General features: G+C 41.7%; 1 protein-coding gene across 6 annotated transcripts in view; it reads right to left on the bottom strand.

The window, feature by feature from the left end:
- The window catches only part of EPHA5 (EPH receptor A5), a 195,777-nt gene that overhangs the window by 48,218 nt on the left and 123,967 nt on the right, over positions 1–23,592 (bottom strand). For all 6 annotated transcript variants that reach the window (XM_058803811.1, XM_058803812.1, XM_058803813.1 and 3 more), the window contains 2 exons: positions 4,004–4,128; positions 1,034–1,193 (listed from right to left, as the gene is read on the bottom strand). In XM_058803811.1, coding sequence (XP_058659794.1) covers positions 1,034–1,193; positions 4,004–4,128 — 285 coding nt within the window. The remainder of the gene's footprint in view (positions 1–1,033; positions 1,194–4,003; positions 4,129–23,592) is intronic.

Here is a 23,592-nt window from a genome sequence, read left to right as displayed (position 1 = left end):
CATGCACTGAAAAGACAACTTGGCATCTTCTCCTCAAAGATGATGAATTTTAAATAAACTGGAGTGACAGTAATCAAAGTATTTATGAATTTAAATTTCCAAGGAAAACACAGCAAACAGTTCCTTTCCCACAGGAACGATCAGAGTATTTCCAGCATAAAATTCCTCTTCCATGCACACAGTATAAAAATTAATAAATGACAGCTGTACAAACTAATAGAGAGAAGACATATTTTCTGGTGGACAAAATCGTACTTGACACCTTGGCAAAATTCTGTATTTGGGACAAAAAGAATTTCCCCACAGCTGTGCCTAAACACAGAAGAAAGAGCAGCTGAGCCTCCATGTGCCTCAGGAGTTCACCCTGCCACAGAATCTATTCCAGAATCTAGCCCTGGATAAGTTTCATTAAAAAAAAAATTAAAGAAAATTTAAAAACCCACAAATGTAACAGGCCAAGAAGAAGTCCTGCACCTGCAGTGCACATTTTTTACAATTTCTGATTACGAGTTAACCTCCTTTTCTTGAGGCTGTGGCCTTGGCAGCCAACAGAAACAACCTTTTAACTTGACAGGAACTTTCCCCAAAAAACACAAAAGACACTAATGCTGGTTCAACCCTTCCCCTCACAGAGAAGCACCATTTGAGGGTTTTTTCCCCCAGATGGGGAAGACAGCTAAGCATCCTCTGCAGCCTGCCTTTAAGGAGGAGGTCCCATTCCCTCTGTCCCTCCTGAGAGGAACGACTCTCTTACACCAGGCTCCTGTAAACACAGGATTTTTCTAAGCATGGAAAGCCATGAATCTCTGAAGCCTGAAGATCTCCTGCCCTCTCTGAAGCCTGAAGATCTCCTGCCCCACCACGAGGAAGCAAAAGACAGATAAGCCAAGTGCAGAGTCACAACATGCCCGGCGTTTCCCAAGTCAAGGGATGAAGCAATCAAAGGAAGCGCTCTGTGCAGAGGTATCGATCCCTGACGTGTTTCAGGGCAGCCTTTCGGGGACAGGGGCTGGCAGCAATGAGAAGCACTTACACACTGGGCTGGTCTCGAACTCGAAGCGGCGGCTGAAGCCCCCATAGCCGGCGGCCGTCCGTGCCCGGATCTGGAAGACGTACGCCGAGCCGGGCTTCAATCCATCTGCCGTGATCGCCGTCTCCTTGGACTTGATGATGGTGTAGCTCGTCTCCTGGTCCTTTTCCCAACACCCCCCCCCGAAAACCACAAAGTTCAAACACACACAGAATGGCTCTCAGAGAAGACAGACTCTTAACAACCCCCAGAGAAACACAAAAGATGACTGAAGCATGCATTTTTGAGGATTTCTGCCTCAAAACTCCCTCCCTCTCTGAAGGTCCTTTCTGCAATACAAAATCTGAGATCTGATTTTCTCTTTTTATAATCAATGATTCTGGGAGGCACACAACCAACATCTGCCGTAGAAGCAGCTTTCCCCTGCTCAGGATGTACATGGCCTGGGGCAATGGAAAGGTTTATCATACAGAGATCAATCCCAAGGCACAGGGAAGATAAAACAAGTCCCATTCCCTTAAAAAAGGATTTTGATTTACACCAAAACGGCTTCCCAGTAGTGTAAGTAAGCCTAAAAGAGAATAATATATTACACACTATACAACTTTATGCCTGCATTTCTAGAACCATGAATAAGACCTTGGGAAGAGAATAGTAAACCGAAACTCCAGGAAAATACCTAATTTTTGCATGGTTCTTTTGAAGCAATGAACTTGAAGAAAAATTGATGAAATAAATCTTCATCTACATCAGTTTCTAATGTGAAACAGTTCCAGTTCTTTGATTAAAGTTTTGTTGAAATGCTAAGTAATTACTCTTAGAATTATTTACTGTAACACATAATCTAGACAAGAGCTCATAAATTAAGGTCTACAAATTTGGAGACTGCTTTTTATTCACCATATCTTCTCAGATCCAAATTATTATGAGTTAAACCAGAGTTTTTAGTAGTTCCTTACCAAGATTTCTGGATAGCTCTTAGAATCTGAGTTAATTTTTCTTTTTTTTTTTAAATTTAATAGCCAACTTCCCATTGACAGCAATATGCCTGGCTGAGGTGCTAGGAATTTCTTAAATGTAGGATTACAAAATTTCTCAATTGATGCCTGTTTTGGACAAATGTGTACACACACACATACACACACGCATATATAAATATAAATATATGTGCCCTTTTTTTTCTTATTAAGGAGTGATCCCTCTTACAGGAATGCAATCTGAAAAAACTCAGTTTTCCGAAACATTTAATATAAATGTTCTTGTCCCTTGGAAATGAATATGAATTTACCCTTATGAAGGACTGAAAACTGAAAGAATATAAATTATAGTAGCAACAAAGAAAAAGGATTAAGGGCAATATCCCCAGCCTATCTCAACTACTGGTTAAAAGCAGTAAGTGAATATTAGGTCACATCTTTGCCTGTATGTCAGCCAATTAACTTTTCAATACACTGTTGGCTCTGCAAACACTTGGACTCTTGAGCTTTTCTATGGAAAATACAAAGCTTCACTCTCAGCTTGAAGAAAATAAATCAAGATAGCATAAACTTGGACTGGCTGGAACTATCTCTCCACAAAGGACTCACTCTTGAAGAACAATTTGCTGAAGCTATTTGAGACTAGTTCTGGATTGCAAATACAACATTTTAAATCCTCTCTCCTACCAACTTTTTTGAAAACAAACTAAGGAAAATGAAGAAATAAATGTTTTGGGTTTTTTTGGTTTTTTTTTTTTTTTCATTTTAATTATTTGCTTTATCTTTTTTTTTGGTTTCTAAAAGCTGTTCTTCCCAAGCCATTCCATGGTAAGGGTTCAATGTACCCCAACAGCCATTCGAGCAAGTTAATAAATAATTAGTGATGGATTATTTCCTGAAACAAAACAATTCTTGCATGTACCTTAATATTCAGCCCTATTTAAGTCACTCACATATCTATTTCACAAGCTCCCTCATCTGCAAAAATAATGTTAATTTTATTTTGATGGAGAAGATTTATGAAATTCTTTCCCCTGTTTGCATGGACTGCTTGAGCAGGTCCTTCCCATGGTCAGAGAAAGAAGACAGAAGGAGTAAAGATCTAATCCTGGTCCATGTTGAACAATTTCACCTGGATCACAGACAGACCTAATGGAATATCTTCTTTAAAACAGAAATTCAACCCCCAAGTGAATTGTGACTCAATTTCATTATTTCCCTCTTGTTTTCATACAGAAAGCCCGAATGTTTCTGAGGAAAAAAGGACACCTTACAATTCCAGCTAAGGTAAAAAAAATGTTATTCAGTCAAATCCTGAAAACTTGATTTTTGGAAATCTAAGATTTCTAGAGATTTAAGGCCATATCACTCAAAATACAAATACCCAAAATATTTGATAAAGTGCATTTGGAACCATTTTCATTTAAACAACATTAATTTTGCAGGAAAATAACAAGTCACCATTTGAAATGAAGACTAGGAGGGGCAAGTTTTGTGGGGAGACTGCTTCCCTTTAAACTGAGGGAAAGCCTCAGTTTTTAAGCTTTTTAAGCTTAAGATGACCTTCTTCATATCAGAGCACATGCAGTCTCTCTCCAGAAGCCCCTTCTCCTCTCCTTTCACAGTGGATGGAAAATCAAGTGAGAAATTGAAATACCAAAGGCAAAGTATTTTGCCTGATGTTTCTGGGAGGAGACAGATGCTCAGTCCCCATCCCCTTCTATTTTTAACAAATGAGCAGGCTCTATCTTAATGTGATAAGGCTGGAGAGGAATCTGACATGCGGATTTAATGTATTTGTTCAAGAGAAGTGGCACACTAATGGAAAACAACACCCTCATTTCAAGTCTTCCTAATCATTTACTGCAAAATCAATCTGACATTGATTTATGCATAAAATCTCTCCATTCCCTTCCATGACTCAAATAATAATAACTAAAAGAAGAAAACAATAAAGAGAAGGTACTTGGGAAGCTCAGCAATCAGTCCATCACACCTTTTCAAAATATTTGATTTCGTATTCCAGGATGATGCCATTGGGTCGATCTGGCTCCTGCCAGGAAAGGGAGATGCTATTTTTAGTTATCTTCCCTTTTTTCACAGTACTGACTGGAGAAGGTGCTGCAAGACAGGAGAAAAACAGAACAGACGAAAACCACGGTTAGTAAGATGGTTGGCCTCAGCCAAAGTCAAACTCATCAGTGCATGCTCAAGCACAAGGCAATCCCCAGCTACTGCAGATCAGTGGAGTCTGTTTTCACCTTGGTGGCATTTGCCCATTTTTAACAACTGGACTTGCACAGATTTGTGGTAGCATGACCACGAAGGCAAAGTAATAACACGAACTTCTATCACAGCTTACACATCGACCCCATCTTTTCAAGCAATTTTCAAGCACATCAAACCCACACCTTCTCTTTTCAAATGTGTCAGGAGTCTATGTTATCAGAATTACATCCTGATTATGCTTTGCTTTCTTTTGCCTGCTTTCAAGCCAGATATTTTTCAGAATACCTTAGATTACATGGGCTCCTTAACTATTTTTGGATTTTAAGTAGTTTAAGCCCAGGCATCTTTCAGCCCCTTCCTTTCAGAAGCAAGGAATATTACAACCTTTATAATTCAATTGCTCTCTATAAATATCACTGGGGTGTTGCAGGCTCACATAGTGATGCTAATTCCTTGCAAATGGCAAAAGATTTTAATGGCAATCACAGTTTGGAAGTTCTCAGTGTGCTTGGGGAAGCCACAGCATGAGAGCAGCCATACAAGCTCTGCTCATTATTTTAAGATGCAGCCCTGAAAGGTTATCTGCCCTTTGCAGCGCACATGAGCATCAGAAATAGGCTTGATCCTTTGTATTCAGTCCGAGGTCTGCAGAGACTTTCTAAGTTGTGGTTGCTGCCCCCCCGGCAGCTCTCCAGCAGAAGCTGCTGCGGGCAATGCAGCCCTAACACCCCAGGTGTTTCATGCCAGTGATTGTGAAACAGCACTGAGTGAAAAGAAAAGGGGATGGGAGAAACTCATGGTCTCCCATTTGCAGGGCCAAGAGCAGCTTCTCCAGGGACAAAAACAGGCCATGCCTGGATGAGGGATTTTAACTCGCCCTCCTGCAAGGATGACAGGGGGCCTGAGGAGACCCATGCCAAAGACTTCTGTGGCCATGTGGGGAATGGAATGGAAAGAGCAACAACCACATTTCATCTTCCAAAATGTATTTGGAACTATAGAAAACAATTTCTTCTATATGCAGGACTAGCTAATTATCTTAACACTATAAAAACCCCAACCCATTAAGTAAAATAAAGACAACAAATACAGTAGTTTTTCCAGGCCTGATTTTAAGCCAAAAACTAAGGGAAGAGCTCCAGACAATTGTTCTTGGACTGAAGGCTAGCATCAAGACTTCTCTGTTATAGCAAATTGCCACATCTCAGTCTTGCATCAGCCCTAGTTTTTTACACTCCTGTTTACTTTCCCCACTTGGCTCTTGAAGGATTCTGAAAGGTGTTGGCTATTTCCAAACTGTTTTCTGCTGTAGAGCTGGCATCAAGCTGTACAGACCCTGTCTGCTTTTTAACTGTGCATCCACCACTGTGCTCACAACTGCTCCACTGAGTGAGTAAAATCCACCTTGATTTCACCATGACCACATTGTTTATGCAGGCACTGCATGGTGATCACCAACAATTTTTCAACTGCAAAAGTCACCTTACCCCTCCCTGACTGATGCCCTCTACAAGTTTTTGGGCTATGTGAGGGCAAATAATTGAAATACAAACTGCTAATCTGGTAAAAGAATTTCTGTTACTCAGCCCAGGTGCCTGAATAGGCTCTGTGTGTTCACGTGCACAGCAAACTGAGTTGTGCATCTGAGATACAAGATCTGTGAACACATGTACAGTCAGATATATCAGCTCAGAGAAGAGAGAGGGAGTAGGGAGCTCCATCAAAATAGAATGAAGGCCCTTCTAATGCAAGGGAGCTACATAATTTTCAGGGCCATTGGATAACAAGCCTTGCTGTGTGGCGATGGTGCCAAGTAAAAGGAGATTGTACAATCTTCATTATACAGATGATACTGCTCACTTATCATGAGCCACTCAGATGCTACCATGTACAGGGAGGAGCCACCAAAATACTCAAAAAAGGGACCTATGCCCCTCTGATCTCCAATGTCTCCAAATTCCTGCAATGCTTCTCCCATGCTTACAGAGCTGGCAGCAGAGGTCTGGCAGGATAAAGAACATGAGTGCTGAGCATTAAACCATTTTAACCTCCTATTAGCAAAAGTAAATTTGAGAAGAGCAGTGAGGGGAGACCTCAGTTCTCCCTGGTACTGAATGCCTCTCAGGAAGGTGAAAATCATGCAATTCCCAGTATCAAAATCACCTGATCAAACAGTGGATTTTTCATCCACTTTATTGAGGTTTCCTGAAGTGTTTATAGGACTGAGGCTCACAGGTGCTTTACAGCCAAGAAAACAATGTTAGTGCTCCCAAACACTGCTGCAAAACCTTTCCCTTGGAGGTTCAGGGCAGTTTAGCTCTCCTTTATGTGCACCTGCATAGTACAAGACAAAATGCACCACCAGCCTACCCAAACACACCCATCAAACTTCCTACTCCCCTAAATCAGACCATTCCCTTTAAAAAGTGTGTGCAAAAAGCTTGGCTAGTGAGCAGCTACATGGACTTAAATCTCTGGGTGTGCAAGTTCAGTTGTGGCTCACAGAATGCTCGGCTCTACCAGGAAATGGATGGAAGATAAGAAAATGAGTAACCCGACTCTCCAAGTAAATTAGTAGAGGAGTAACCGTATCCTTTTTGAATCTCCTTCAAAAGAAGTGTTAAAGTGTAACCGTGAGATAAAGTCCAATTAAGTAAATTCAATAAATCCCAGCGGTGCTGGCGTGATACAGCAACCACTCTGCATCCTCAATGCACAGAGATTACGATGCCCTGAAGTGAAGGAAGGAAGGTACAAGTATTTTAGAGTTTTCTTTGTCAAACAAAATGTAATTCAATCCAGGCAAGTGGACAAAGTCTGCAATCATTCCATCTTAAAAGCCTGCAACTGGATACTGTGCTATATGATCTCAGAAAAATAAAAGGATTACTTAAGACTTGCTTTTCAAAGGTCACTGCTTCTGCAAGGGCAGCATCCTCTTTGTTGAAAGAAGTCAAACCACAGAGCCCTTCCATTTGGAGTGCAACATGCAAAAAAATAAATTCACGTAAGAGTCAAGATATATAAAGCTGTAATATCCCATGTTTCTTATGTAAGCAGACAGAAGTCTTGTTCAAATCCCTGCCTTGACACAACAAAAGGTAGGTGTACATTGTGAATTGTTCATCTTCTGCGCCTATGCATTAATTTCTCAGCCACACAGTCAAGATCAAAGAGGGATATTACATCATTTATGTTTATGTTTGCCATTTATGAAAACAGCCATGCATGTGATAAAAGCAAACAGAAGATGTAACAAGGTGTGAAATTGCCAATGTACATTTTTGCTTTCCTGAGACCAAAAATTAATCAGGAAGCAAAGAAAAGCATAGAAAACTGATTCTTCCTTTTTTTGTGTGTGTGTGTTCTGTTTCTAACGTTTCTTAAGAAGAGTAAGGGGTCATACCAAATAAATAAATAAATAAATAAAAGTTTCTGCAGAAGACACACCATTAGTCACATCTGAATAACTACAGGAAATTATTTCACGAGGAACGGACTTTTTAGGACATTTGTTCCTCTGCAACCTTTGATAATGACATTAGCACTGAATTAGCCATCTAGGCACCAAAGGCCGTATTTACAACATACTGTGCTGTGTCCCACTAATAACTGACATACAGTAATGCTTAGTAGAATAAAATGCTAATTGTAGTTGAAGAGAAACCAATGTTATCAGGTGAACAACCACTGTACCAAGACAAAACAGTTTCTACTTTTTATGGTCTATCTAATGCTCTCTGCAGGCCAATTACTTTTGCCTCGGTATTTTTCACTCTGGCAGAAACAACAGCTAATGGCTCCCCATCTTACTCAGTCCCAAAGCCATAACCTTTATCTGTTATTATATAACCGAACAAAATGTTATAATTAATGCACTTAATAAAACCAGGTAAAATTGAAGAAAATAAACCTGTATTAGAAGAGTAGCCACAAGACAAGTAACTCTGGTTATACTTCAAAAGCCTCGTAAATTGTAATTTTTCACTCAGTTTCTAATTTCTTTCTCAGGCCTTTGGTGACTTCAGCATTTGAAGCAAGACTTGCCTTATTCACCAAGTCACACTAAAGGCATTGCAAAAATTGCAGGTGGCTTCAAGCAGTAGGTTAATTTAAAAAATATAGAAATGTTAGTTAAAAGAGAAACACTGAAAGGAGAAGGAAGAAAAATGCTTCCACTGTATTATCTCTTAATTTCTACATAGGAACTTTTAGGGCAACACCCAGTGGCTCTCTTAAGGGCACTTTTACTGTGCGCATTACACCTGGGTCAGAACTTAGGATTTAAGTTATAACTTGTCTTTCATGCTGCAATTTTTCATATCCCAAAGTGCACTCAAGTTTGTCTGATAATGGATTTCAAAACTCTTTGTCCCTTGAGAACAAAGAGTTGCAAACCATGCCTGGCTAGTTAGGCAAACAGGCTGGGCCCCAAGTTTGCAGGTGTTTGCAAGTGTTTTTGAAAACTGAGTCCAGGGAATGAAAGGTCCTTGTACTAAGTAGCATTAAATGCTATTTATATTCTATCTGAGATCTTTTGTAGGACTTCAATCCTGCACAGACCCTAAATAAGGCAAAGAGGTAAATTTTAGCCTCAGGATTAGATTAAATCCAAACACCTTGCCAAATAGGAGCCAAACCCTAAAACATCGTTCGTATATGGAGATAATTTTCTTTTGAATGATTCTTCAAAGCATCTCTTGTGTAGATGGGGACTTCATGTTGGTCCTTTTCACACACCAAATATCAAAATGAGAACACAATCTTCAAACTGCTTTGGCAATGATGTATAATATTTCTTCACAACATCTACGTTCCAAGATGAGCCCCTGAGGTGCCAGGTCTTAGATCTCTTTGCAGTCTGAATTGACATTTTGAATGCCTCTGAAACCTGAGGTGCCCTGACCTGCACCTTGAAACAAAACAGGTCAAACAGGAGAGAGGAACCCAAATGAAGCACTCCATGGCCCTGAGAGAAGGCAGGGCCCCATTTCTGTAATATGAATCCATGACTAATCCAAGCAACCAGATCTGTCTCATTTGAAAAGGGGTGATCTTTCAGGTGGCTCCCATCCTGGTTCCTCTAAGATTCAACACAACTCCTTAAGCTTGACAGCAGGACATGACTTGACACCCAAGCTGGTCATGGCCAAGGTGCTCCCAAGACCTTGCTGCCTCCCAGCTGGACAGAAGATTGGGTTAATGAAAAGTGAAACCCCAGTTGGGTGCCTAATTGTGTTGAAGAGCCTGTTCTTTCTTTGACAAAGCTTTCCTCAGAGAACTTCTCTCTAGGCTTCTAATCCTTGGACCTAAGACACTAGAAAAATCCCTTTGCTAAAGGCAAAGAGTGCAGTGGGGATGCTCTGCTTTTGTGGACACCATGAACCAATGCTTTTAATTACCAGCACTCCCACTACACAGAAGTGCTCTTGTGTTGGTAAACACAAACCAGGGAAAACACTTTCAATTCATACTCACATTAGAGAAATAACAGAAGTAATCTGCATGCAATTTGCATTAGCACAGGGGTGATGGCTCATCTCACTTCTGATCTCTGTTAACAGCTCAGGAGATCTGGGTGGCTATGCACCAATGTAGTCTAAGGCCTCAAGACCTACTGTGCCCCAAAACTCAGTGTTCTTGCAGTAACTGAAGTGTGTTTAGGGCAAGGAGAGGTGTGTGCACACTAAATTCAATAATTCAAGGCTTTCTTTTCTCTGAGTGTTTCCTAAAGGAGCTTGCAAGAGAATCAGCAAAAAGAAAAAACAGAGGAAACCACAGCAACAAGCTAACATCAAGTGACCCACCCATAAGGACCTACTGCTTCTTATGGTAAATCTTTAGATTAACACTCGATATTTTGCTACTCCTGTAAAATGGTTTTAAAATAACAGATAGCAACAAGTGCCTTGCTGCATGTGAAAAATCACTACTGAAATCCTTCCTGCAATAATCTGTGTTATAAAAATGTGTCTGCAAAATATTCTTTGTTATTAAGACCAAGTACTGATTATTGACATATAAATTATGAAAACAAATCCAAAGCTTTAAATGTTTGAATGTAGTCTTTTCCTCTTAATCAAAATATGTTGTTAATTTTGAGACAGCAGGATTCAATACATATTCCTTGAAGGACAGTGGATGCAACTAGTGAAAGCTTTGCCATTCACAAAGTATTTTACTGTTAGAGAATATTTCTAAGACTCACCTACCTAAGTGCCTACTTTTGTGGAAGCAACCCAGGAAGGTGTAGCAACAGCTCACCTCTGGCACTCCTCTCTCTTGCTGACTACATGAGAGTTTCCAAAATTCACCACTTACACAAAAAACAAACAAATAATTTCTACAAAATCTACAATAAGGAAGTTACTTTGTTTCAGGGCTATCATATATTAAAACTGCAACAGGATTACAAACAAAGCCCAAAGACACCACAAAATCTAGGCACTAAACTACAGAGCCTTTGGGGTAAGACTGCCTTGTCATTCTTCATGTGCACACCACCCCATATAGAACAGAGCCAGAATATTCAATGATACCTATCATATATCACTGCCATCTCAAAGAAACACATAACCTTTGGCAAAGCTCTTAAAAGCACATGGTTTCAAAAAATAAATTGGATTCTTGCCATTTGCCTTCTGTTTACAGAGTTGCACGGACACGCTCTTGGCTCCTGCCAATCATGGATGGGAGATGTGAACTTTTGAAGAATGGAAGCTGCCTGCAGATCCACAAAACTGGCAGGCACGAGGCCTGAGGAAAACATGACCAGATATCACAAGAGAAAATTGTGTAATATTGAGCCCACTCATCTCAAAGGAGGGGAAGTATTTCCTCCAGCTTGTTCATCAACAAACACATTCAAGTCCTTAGCAGGAATATTGGTACACAACAGTTTTAAGGAATTTTAAGGACTCTGTATAATGAAGGCTACAAAGAGCACCATTATCTGTAACAACAATCAAGGTAATTTTTTTCTCTTGAAACCTGGAGGCTTGCAAACACTCGACTGTATTTTGCAGGGTGCAAAGTCCCTTTCGTACAGATACAGGCTGTTTAGAAAAAAATAATTCAAAAAACTGGCCTGACAAGACTGGCCCTGACCATAGCTCATTGTTTGAAAAATTTTTTTCAATTATCAGGCCTAACATACATTCATTTGTATTTACAGCAGCATCAGCCCTGTGTCCTGCAGAGCCAGTTCCTATTAAGCTCCAATTTACTGTGATCCTCAGAAGGGAGAGGGAGACATTAGGGCATCACAAGTTGCCTGGGATTAGGAAAAAGAGGCATCCCTGATATCCCTAGCAGGTACTTGCACTCAAGGCCAATGTGTATCTGAGACAAATATTTGTTGGAGCAGGGATGAGAGCATGAAGAAATATCTTCCCATAGGGTGCAGATCCAGAGAAAATTCCAATACTTGATTTTCTTTTTCTAGCGCCTCTGGAAATCAAGATAGTTTTTCTGAAAGCTGGAGAACAGATTGTGGTTAAGACCAGAGCAAGATTTCTTCACACCACAGAAAAGCTGTAATTTCCCTATATTCCATTAGTGGTTTAGTTGTGAAGCCTAAGAATAAATACTATTGACCTACAAGACTCCCATAAATTCACTCCTAGCAAGGTGATAAGGACTCCAGCTCTGATCCATCAAAGCATTTTTGGAAAATGCTTAATTTTAAGTGCATGAGCGCTACCACTACTGTCAGCATTTTGCTGGATCGTAGCCACAGGGCTCAGCATTTTGCCGTAGAATTCTCATTATTGAGTACATTTATCAGACTAGCTTCCACCACACTAACCAAGGAGTGCCTTCCCTATCTTTAGTACCCTCATCTCTGATTTGCATTTAAGGAAAAACTTCCTTTTAAAAACCACACGCCATTAAGAGCAAAACAAGCCAAACCACAGCTACTGAATTAAATGTAAAATGTACCAGTTCCTGCTCTCCACCATCTCACCTTCTTAATTCCTAAATTGACTCCTTCCTTTGTACAAGACTTGCTGCGTCCTTTTTCTAGCTGTTATCAAACTCTAAACCCAGCAAATTCATAAACCATTTTTAAATTGTGTGGGAAATTTCCGTCTCTGCCAAGCCTGCCACTCTGTATGATACAGCAATCAGTCTTGCTGATGAATTCTAACATTAAAGCCAAATTACTGAACACTCTAGTGAAATTAGGGGCAGCCAAATTAATTCCTTATGTTTCCACTTGAAGAACAGCTACTGAAGAGGTGCATCAGGTCAGAGTGAAGAATAGCCAAAGTACTTAACTGCCACTGTAGCTTGTTTTTGACTTCCTGTGGTGTTTGGTCCCTCTGAATACCACCACTGTTCATATCTCACCTCTCATTCAGAAATGGGAGAACGGAATGAGCCCACCACTTGTCACAGGACCCTGAGCTGGTCACAGCTTTTTAGAACCACAATCCAGACCTCTTCCATAAGTGATTTCCCTAGTGAAGACTGGAAGGCTTGAAATAAAATTCTTAAAAACAAATAAAAATATATCAAACGGGTAATACTGGATCAAACCCCTAAATCAGTAAAACCTCAAAATTACTAGAGCTGAAATTGAAAGGTGTATGTACCTGTGATTATATAAAACCCTTGGTTTGAGACTGACAGTGGATTTTCTGGATCAGAGCAAATGCTGCTTCTACTGTTTCTAAGGGAAATGGCAGACAAATAAAAAAATCTAACAGATCTCACTGTTGCTTCCAGCTGGGACATCCTACACAGTCTTTTGGCACTTAAATGTGACCATGGGCAGTGTTAGTCCTAAAATCTCAGGTTCCAAACATTGAGATGAAGCTAACCACCCAAGTCAACACAAATCCAAGTTTTACTACAGGTGCTTGGGAAAACACCTCTTCATACTATCAAGTGAAATTTGTGTACCTTAAGCTTCCTAAAGCTTTTCCTTCACACCCCTGCAGTGTGAAATGTGAGCATGTAATGCCCCTTTGGAAGGAAGGAAGAAGATGAAGCTTCACAGATGGTCTGAGTTGGAAGAGACCTGAAAGATAACCCAGTTCCAAGCCCAATGCCGTGGGCAGGGACACTTTCCAATAGACCAGGTTACCCAGAGCCTCATCCAGCCTGGCCTTGAACACTGCTGGGGAGGTCACAACCACTTCCCTGGGCAGCTGGTGCCAGTGCCTCAACACCCTCACTGTAATTTTTTTTCCTTATATCTAGTCTGAACCTGCCCTCTCACAGTCTTAAGGCATTATCCCTTGTCCTATCCTTAAAGTCCCCTGTAAAATCCCTCTCCAGCTTTCTTGTAGGCCCCCTTTGGGCCCTGGATGGGGCTGTAAGGTCTTCCCAGAGGTTTTCTCTCGCTGGCTCTGACATCAAACTGGTAGGAATGGGATGAACTGAGTTTCTTCTCCCCTTCAAGTCAGCAGAGTGTGACCTCCTGTGCACCCTCCCACACAGAGTGTCCTGCCATGCCCTGCTCCCTCCTGGTCACTTGCAGTTCTCCCTGGGGCTGCTCTTTTTGGCTGCTCTTTTCCTGGCCCCACCGACTCATCAGCTGCTCCTGTACACACTGTGGGCTTCTGGTGGGTCTTGGCAATCCTCAGGGGCGTCCCTGGCTCAGCAGACCTTCCTGTACATCCTGATGCCCTGCTCTGCTGTGGAATGCACCCTGTCCATGCTGTTTGCTTTGGCAAGTCCTTGACCCATGGCTTCCCAGCAGGTGAAATGATTTACCAGGTCCTTGGGGAGAAGGAGAGAGCACTTGAGGGAGCTCTAGACCGTGCCCCATTCTGGATGTCAGGAAAAACACAGTGCATTTTTATGGAATCCAAGAGGGAACTGGAGAAAACCCACAAGTTAGGAAGGCTGCAAACAGAGACTGTTCTGTCCTGGGGAAAAGGAGACTGAAAGAGAATATGAGTCTCCAAATAAGTAAAAGGCTGCTGTCTCTGGAGCAAGACCAGCACAGTAATGAAGCACTGGAAAAATATCACCCAGTGAACCTGTGGCCTCTGTGGAGGTTTTAAAGCAGATTAGATGAGCACATCCTGAGATCCTTCCAGACACAAGGCTCTACAGATGCACCTGGCTATCACAAGGTAAGTGATAAAAATATAAAGGATCTTGAAAGGCAGAGATCCAAGAGACATATATGTAGTGCCATTTACTAGCTAGCTTGTTTGTGCCAGGAGACGTGAGGGAAAAATCTAAATTGCTGAAACTGGCCAGTCACACAAAAGGATGGCACTGGGATAAAAGCATCAGACCAGAGGAAACAATACTCTGCTTTCTGGCACTGCCAGAGACTCCTAGTATGACCATGGGCAAGTCACTTCATCTTTCTGTGCTGTTATTTGTGCAATGAAGATAATGATAATTCCTTTATCTGTACAGACTTGAGGGGCAGCAACTAACTATTCAGGTGCTGCCAGCACAATCTTTGCTTTGGCCTGCAGGCACTGCCGTAAGGCAAATAAAGAAAAGAAGGAATACCTGCAAGCATTACTCCTGACAGCTGGTTTCTTCTGTTTAAATCACAAGCAACTTGGTGATGTCACACTGAGCTCAAACACAGAACAAAACCCCTACATGAGTGACAAAGAGGAAAATTGTGGGGAAATTTGTGGCAAAGGCTTGTTTCCATAATTTAATAACTCTCTCCAACTTCTGTTTCCAAGTGGAGGCACAAGTTCTGTGCTTAAAGACAAGCACTGTGCAAAATTGCTTTGCTGAGGGAGAACTGCAGAGTTCACGACCGAGCAACACAAGCTCAGGATGAACACCAACCTTTAGAAAGGGATAAATGCAGCTGCATATGAAAGCATGGCTTTTGACTCTCCCACCCTGCAGAGGCATCACTTTTCTGCAGGAAGCAAATACAGACTCTTCTGACAAAATACAGCAGACTTTTTCAGTCCAGATAGTTTCTGAACGTGTTGATTTAGAGACAAACTCAAGAACATGCCAGAATGTTTTTAACATGAAAACCCAATCTAGGGACTCTCTAGTCCAATTTTTCCCCTTACTGCTGACAGGATATGTCCTAAGCCCTTGTCTACTTAACTGGGTCACCACAGGCTGTGGAGGTCAGTGCAATGCAATGGTACCAGGAGAACAGCCTGGACATCTGAGGGGGGTGGGATTGCCACCCAGAAGCTAATGGTCCCAGCAGAGATTCTGGCTGTTTCATTTGGTAGCTGCACATGCACTCTCTAATGTATCCCGAGGCTTCGGTGACATCGTCTCATTCGGCATTCCCATGACATTGTAGAAAGATGGAGGAAACACAAGTTTCACTGCCTCCAGATTCCTCTCTGGGTTCACAACCACTCTAACAGGATTTGGTTTTGGTAAGTTCTCCTTATGCTGCTCACTTGCTTCCCCTCAGCTTTGTGACTGTCAGAAGAGAAAAGGGCATTTTAACATCAGTCACTGTGGGTTCCTCCTTCTGAGGAGTTTCTTGGCTCTCTTCTCCAGCTTGGACCAAGGAATGATCTGGATAGATGTAAGGAAGTGCCCTAGTCCTTCCAATTTTCTCATCTTCATCTTTATTAAGTGAGTGGACTAGACCACCAAAAGACTTACTGAGAATTAAAATACATAGATGTACATCTTCATAGATGCAATACATAAAACACTTGCCTGTTTGGTAGCACCCTGCACATTTGTGACTCTCCTCTGACCAATCTTTATGCTGCAAGTGCTCACTGCATCTAGTGGCTGGCTGAAATTGTGCCTTGAAGACGTCTGAAAGTAGTCCAAACAGCAGATGACAGGATGGCATGGATACTAGAGCTCACTGCACCAACACCAGCTGCTCACAGGCATTTGCCTGTCTCCTTCACAGGACTGTGATGAAGTTAGCTGCCACTTGCTCTTGGAAAAAAGCAGCTTCCAGCACCACTGAGAATTACCCACCCAGTACAGATGGGAGCTCATGAAAGTTTTCCTTCAGATGATGCCTTGAGTCAGGGGTATCATCTCAAGATCAGACATGTACAACAGTTTGCATGGGTCCAGGGCTCAGGCTGCTGAGATTGAGCAGACAGAAATCAAACCATACGGGTTCTCCACTACTCTGCTCCCCAGGTTGTTGCCTATTAGCATGGTTCTCTCTCCCTAAATGTTCCCTGCATAAATGTGAGACTATAAGAGTAAGTGGCATTAAAAACGTGAATGATGAATGCCATGCATCAGGCAGGATGATTAAATAACTATGTGTAGATTCTGGGGCATATTAGCTTCTCTGCCTTCTGACATGATAATTGATCATTCCTAATCTATAGCAGAAACAAAACAGAGATTACCTCCTCTCAAACAATTCAGCTTCTATTCTTCTTTGTTCATTCCCCCAGCCCCTCCCTCCCACAAGGGGGAAGCCCATTAACTAGCTCTAACTGTTTTTAATTCCGTGGTATTGAAAATGGGATCCTAGCAATGCACGTAATTGATCCCATTTCACAGGACTGCCTTCCAAGGAGCAGCAAAGGTGAAGCATTCACATTATCAAGGTCACTGCAGTGAATGCAAGAATAACAAAGACTTGGATTTGCATCAGGATTCAATTACAGTGAAGTATACAAATGTTGCTAGACTGCCCCCCCAAAATGAGGAGTTCTCTAGGAGAGCTATACACGGCTAAGCAGAATTAATAAAAAGAATAACATTTTAAATGGTTTTGTTAAAACCCTGTACAAATACAGTGGACTCAAACAGAATGTGTTTTATGTTCATTTAACTTGAATTTGTAAATTTATAGGCAGCAGGTAAAGCAAGATAATTTTAAATCAATATACCTAGATCTTAAGGCCAAAAGAGATCATTTAGCCCTCCCACAAAACACCATTGACTTTTCATCTTCCTTTAAATCAATAACAATTCACTCCTGAGGGCAGATTACCAAACTTCACCACACAGTAACTTGCTGCTCCATCATGCCACTTAGTTAAAAGAATAAAACATTTGAAGATATAACTGAACTTTGTTCTAGAGATTAGTACCAAAGAAAAAAAATTGTTTTAAAAAATCAATATAACAGTTACTGAGAGCACGAAAAACAAAAGAGAAAAGGACAATTTTAAATATAGATGTACACACATGCACACTTCCATAAGCCACACAGAAAAAAAAAAATCAAGGAGAGCCTGAAGAAAGGATGCATGCTTCAAGTGTAGTTTTTAAATCTTGAAGTCTGCCAGTAATTTCCAAGCAATTTGGCAACATTTATCAGTTCACAAAAATTACAAAAAAGCCTGATTTTACAAGGCCTGCAGATACTGAACTATCACATCTGATCAGTGGGAACTGCCCACATGCATTTTTATGCTCTATAGCACTGCAGTGTACAGAATTCAGCTCTGTGGATTACCCTTCTATGGGCCTGTTTCTATCAGTGAAGAATGCATCTGAGGAAAGAAATAAATTTTGCCCAGTGTTATCATCCACTTGAACTATCACATAGCTAAGAAAACAGAAAAAAAATAAATTCCATCCAGTCATTCAACTGCCAAGCAACTGCTTGCAGAGACTGCTTACTTTGTGTGGTATTCAATCACTTCATTTACTGTACTCCAACCAAAATTACTCAAAAGCCATTAATGTCAGTCTAACTTCTTGTGCATCACTCTGATAAGAAGTTCATATTACTTACTTCCTTCTGCAGCTAAATGGAAGGAATGCTGACCACACAGGCACATCTTACCTTGTATCTCAAGAAAGACACTGCTATCATCCTTGCATGGTTTCCAGTGGCTGGTTAGTCTGGTGTCTGCTGCATAAATATGGACCACAAGTTCCCTCTGGATCACCAGGATGCTGCTCATTTTAAAGCTGCTTCAGCTAGCTGCATTCTCTTTTGTCTATTCTAAGACTATGGCCTTTAAAGTCTGGATGTGACATTTAAAAGGCCCAGTAAATGCCATGAACCTTGTCTAACACAGCAGTGTATTATGATCTCAGTGATCTAATTCTTGAGATAATCCCTTTACTAACAAGACCCAGGATGGCCACTATGATAAAGCTCTAGGAACTCAAAAAATATCTCAGTCAGTGACCCAATAATAAATCTGGTGTTCTGTAAGGTTTTCGGCTGTTTAGGTGGCCTGGAAAGGCCCAGGGATGGCCTTGAAGAGCTGACGCTTCAAAGGACGAGGAGAGACTTCTGATCTTGTCTCGGTCTTGGTGTTTATTAATTGTTTATCTAAAAGATTTTCTTTCAGCCCAACAGAGGTCTGCACAGCAAGTCAGCCATGGGCACACTGCGAGCCCCCGGGGCGGTCACTTATCTTTATACCCGAAGTTACATGTACAATATTTATCATTTCTCCCCAATACCTTCTACCCTTATTAACCGGTGCACTTTTAGTAATGACCAATCCCAAAGTGCCACCACCACCACAGAAGATGGAGGCCAAGAAGAAGAAGAAGAAGGACAGGACACGCCCCAATTCCTCCATCTTACTTCTTTAGACCCCCCTGTACCAAAATCCTAAACCCTGTGTTTTACACTTTAACTAACTTACCCCTTCACCATTCACCCAGTGAATTCCTCCCAGTCCTCATACAGGTCTCATCTCCTGTGTAGGATCAAAATCCTGCCACCAGACACTTCTGGCAACATTCCAGGATTCCCGAGCCCCCCAAGGGTGGTCTCGGCCTCTCTGCACCTCCATCCTGAGGTGCTGAGATCCCACAGTGTTCTGCTTCATCTTTTCCTCAGTAAGGCATGTCAAATCACATACTACAACTATATACTGAATGACCTGGGTAAAAGGATTTTCAGAATGTGGGGAAGACTCTGCATTGATAAAACAACAAAAATCAGAATGATGGCACTTTCATGCACAAGATAATCTTGCTTCCTCAATACCCTGGGGAAAAAATTATGCTTAGAGCCAAAATTTCTAGAGCCCAAACAGAAACACAAGAGCAGCTGTGAAGACATCCAGAGAAAGAAGTGTGGTGATCAAACCTACCTGAGACATCAGGCCCTTCCTTGCATTTATCTATTTGAGAAGCTACTCACTTCATCAAAAGTAGCTTCCACACAAGCAAGACAAGAATTTGATCCACTATAGGAAGGCAAAATAAAATACATCCCTCCAAAATACTGAATTAGCCAAAGAAATGAATGAAACAGAAGACCACTTGGACCTATGGTCAGCTGCAGGTTAACACAGAGAAAATCTGCCCTTCCCCTTTGGAAGAGATACTATTTATGGTCTTGTACTTCAGTTCTTCATCAGGAAGGACTTGAATGTATACCAGGATTCAATCTCTAACCCTGTATTCCTGTGTAGAGCTCTAAAAAGCAGTCAAGATCCATGGAGACTAAAGAAAGGACACAATAAATACGTTACATTTATGTCTCCACCTCGAATCCAGCAAAGCAGAATGCCACTAGACCCTGGTGACTTTTGGTCTCTCCCTGGCCCTGCTCAGGAACTGATGGGTGACCTTGGGAAATCACTTCACTCTCTTTTGCAGCCTATAAATGCAAGTGCAGCAGGGACACTCCTGCTGCTCACAAAGCACTACCAGGCCTGCAGTTAAACATCTTCCACTGCAGCATGTACACTCTCATCTTTGGTGGCAGCCTTAAGCCTGTGGTTGAAACAATCTCTCCCCTGAGATCTTATTTGCCCATTCCTTCCCAAATACTTAATTAAAAAGCCCCGAGTGATGAGTTTCTAGCTATGACCTTTTGCTGGAAATCATCTTCCCTTGGCAAGTTGTTCCTATCTTATTCCTAGACACAACTTCCAGGCTTATGCCTGCAATATGCTGCTTCTACCTAGACTTTCTTTGATGGGCTGACAAGGGGACATGTTTAATTCCCTACAACAATATTTTTTCCATTCAAGGTGGCAGAGCCCTGTGCCTCTGACATGTATCTGGAGTTACTTTACAGCCCCTTTTCTCAGGGGCTCCCAAGAGTCGAGGTTTCTCTCCTCCAATGCTGGCATGCAGAAATACCCTGCACAACAGAGCACAAATGGAATGCTCCTCTCTCCTGGACCTAATCCCTTTATTTCTGTATTTATTTTTTAATGTGTGTAAGTAAAGCAGGCAGAGGTGAATATTGCAGCCAGCAAGAGGTAAAACTCTGGAAATGCACAAATATGAGGAACCCACAATATTATTGCAGCAGGGCTATGGAAACCATCTGGTGCCTCTCCAAGTGTTCTCCAGCACCTGATGTTACAACTGCTTGGATGATGGGAGCATCTCTGACAGGCTCTTAAGTCTCCTCAACTAGATTAATCTATATGCAGCATACAGCAAAGCTACAGATACTTCCTAATGGTCTGAAGTGCCAACTTCCATGATAAGTATATGCATCCTATGTGCAATTATGCCTGCATCTTAACAGCATTGAGATGACTGCAAGATACTAATTACCAAATAAGAATTTGGCAATTATACTCCATCATACCTTCCTCCTGACACAGCCACTTTTAAATAAACAAGGATTTGTTTTCAGCATAACCAAAGAAAGAGGAGTTTTCTCCTTTGCTTTGTTCTAGCTTACCAAGTGTGATCGTGGAATGAAAGAAGAGAAAAAAAATTCCATTTGCTGAAGTACTGCCACTGCTTCACTGAAGCCATTTCACTGCTGTTTAAGAAACACTGTTAACCCTTTTAGGAATCAGGGGGAGAAACAATGTTACCTGAAACAGAAGCAATCTCACTAGCCAATCCCTCCTATTCTCCAGCCAGAATTTCAGTGTTTGTCATGAACTGTCTGCATACTTACCTTTACTTTAATTACCAATACCACCAGATCCAAAGTATTGCCCGTTTCTCTAACGCTGCTGTTGTTAGACAAAACCTCTTACCTGCACCATCTATGGAGATACTGGCAAGCAGCTTACACCACAAGTAAAGAGTACAGAGAAGCTTCTTTCTGAGGGATGTAATGAGAGAATTGTGCCAGTGCCACTCAGACATGGAGGCACTGTCCTTACAGCGAAGTCAGTGGCAAAGTCCCTGGTTTACTACAGTGCAGAGGGAATTAAACCAGAGCTGAGCAATTGATGTATCTCCCCTTTGAGTGTTACCTCCTGACACAAAAATAAATGGGCATCATGGTCATCTGCATAAGAAGCTGTTTAGGTGAGATTATAGCAAGGATAACTCAAACCAGTATAAACCATTCTATGATTCTAAATGTGAGAATCTGCGGCAATGTGAAAGGATGCGCTGATGACAGCAATATTTTCCCACTATTCATGCAGCATGGAGATAAATATTGTGATCTGTCTCTGTCTGCCTTTTCTGGAGTGCCATTTTATGACACAGTTAATAAAATCAGCAAAAAAAAACAAAAAAAAAAACAAAAAAAAAAAGGAAAAGTAACAGCCCTGTATTGCAGCAATTGCAAATGATCTTTGACTTTCATCTTGTAAGAGGAGTACCAGAAGCCTGTGTTTGACCCCTTTTTATGTGATGGGGGGAGGTGGAAGGGAACTTGGAGTAACCATCTAAAAATAAAAGTGTGCAAATGATGCCATGATGTACAACTATTTTGTTTACCATAATCCTTAGCCAAAGATTTATCACCGTGCTCTTAAAACATGCTGTACATCTTTTCGTTCATCTTCTCACCCCTACTTTCCCTTCTAATTGGAAGTCAGTCTGTGAAATGTAATTAAAGCTCTCATAAATACTGCCAGCAAGTGCACCCTTTTTCATCCAAGCAACTACTAACATCTCGGAGAAGACCTCATCAACCTGTAATAGAATACAGACTAATGTATCTTCTCACACACCCCACTCAGGATAGGGAAGTCAATCTTTCCACCTTCCACATAATTAAAGTCGTCCACATTATGTACTTTTCCTTCATCACTCCCTCCCCTTCTCTGACACATGTATTACCTTGTCATCAGCTGCTTTCTTTTCATTTGATTTACTCTGTTTCTACTCACTGAGCAAAATCCAGTATTTTCGAGAAGACCTGGAGCAGTCCTAGGCATCTGCTCAGTACCAGGTCTCTTCTATTAGAAGACAGCACTTTCAACTCTCCTTTAAGAGGGATTATTTCCTGCAATCTACAGAGTTTATTCATGCCTGGGAGTGAAAAAACCGACCCTTTTCCATTCACAGTAAATGACTGTGACATTAACAATGAAATTCAATGGTACTTCAAAGACTCCTATGGGCCCTAAAGGTTGTGCAAGGCAGCCTGGGGACTGAATAAAGCCCAGTTAACCCAACAGGTGGCTTCATTTGCTCTGTGAAAAATAGCCGCTGCTTCTCTTGGAGAGGAAAACACTCCTCTACTCAGCCAAACAGCAGCTGTAAAATTGTCTGACTTGCGGCATCTCTAAAGTTTTCAAGCACCCTCATGGCAAAGGGAGAAGGTGGCTGGTGAGCTTGCCAAAGCTCTCCTCCTGCTAGGGCAAAGTGCACAGAACTTCCATGGGCCACTGGATCATGAGCCATGTGCATGCCTCATCCCCAGGATCATTACTTCTGTGAGGCAGAGTAGCTGGAGATGGAGACAGGGAGGCAGGAGACCTGATAGTTCCATACCTCTCATATTTGTATGTTCTCCCATCCAGACCCTGGCACAGCCCCCCAGGGCACCTGCTTGGGGCTCAGCCCTGGGCACCAGGGAGCAGAGGCAGTGTGACCCCAGAGCCTGACACAGCCCCTGGCCGGGAGGCAGCACCTCACCAGTCCCTGGCAGATGGGCTCCTGATCCAGGTTGAAAAGTTGAAGAGAGGAAGAGAAACCGGGAGGAGCCCCTGAAATCTCTGCTAAAGTGCTCAAGTGGATAAACACAGCGCCAATGTCTTTAGCAGTTTATTCCTGCTATCACTTGATTTTGTTAAGTGCTTTTTTTGGACCCTCATCAGTGAACAGCTGCCAAGCCACTCTAAATACTATTACTGTCAGAGGCCAAATAAAACCCAACTGTATTTACTGAACAGGTAGCAATTGCTCTCTTGCTAGATACCAAATCAAAACGAGCAGGATTTTAGTTACATTTAATCGCCTGGGTACTGGAATTTGTAACAGCTTGGAATGGACACTGTCACATTATTAACAGCTCCCTTTCTAGAAGACAAAGCACAGTTCACCGAGCAGATGTATTGAAGGCAACACCTTGCACTCAGCTGGACTTGGATCAAAGATTGTCTCTCCTGACAGAAGGTGCAAAAGAGGAAAGGAGGAAATTTTCACTCTTGCAAGCAATTAAGACTGGAACCAAAGGGGCCCCCTGTCACACATTTCCCCAAGCTATTCAGCACACTTTAGCTCACTAAATGCTTTGGATAAATACACTGTTGTCTGACATTTCTATCTCTAATGCTGCAGTGAAACTGAAACCACATTCAGAAAAAGCAATCCCAAACCCAA

Source organism: Ammospiza caudacuta, chromosome 4 (assembly GCF_027887145.1).
Source record: "Ammospiza caudacuta isolate bAmmCau1 chromosome 4, bAmmCau1.pri, whole genome shotgun sequence".
Classification (NCBI taxonomy): domain Eukaryota; kingdom Metazoa; phylum Chordata; class Aves; order Passeriformes; family Passerellidae; genus Ammospiza; species Ammospiza caudacuta.
The sequence above is the reverse complement of the archived record's forward strand: the minus strand, read 5'-3'. Positions and strand labels throughout refer to the sequence as shown.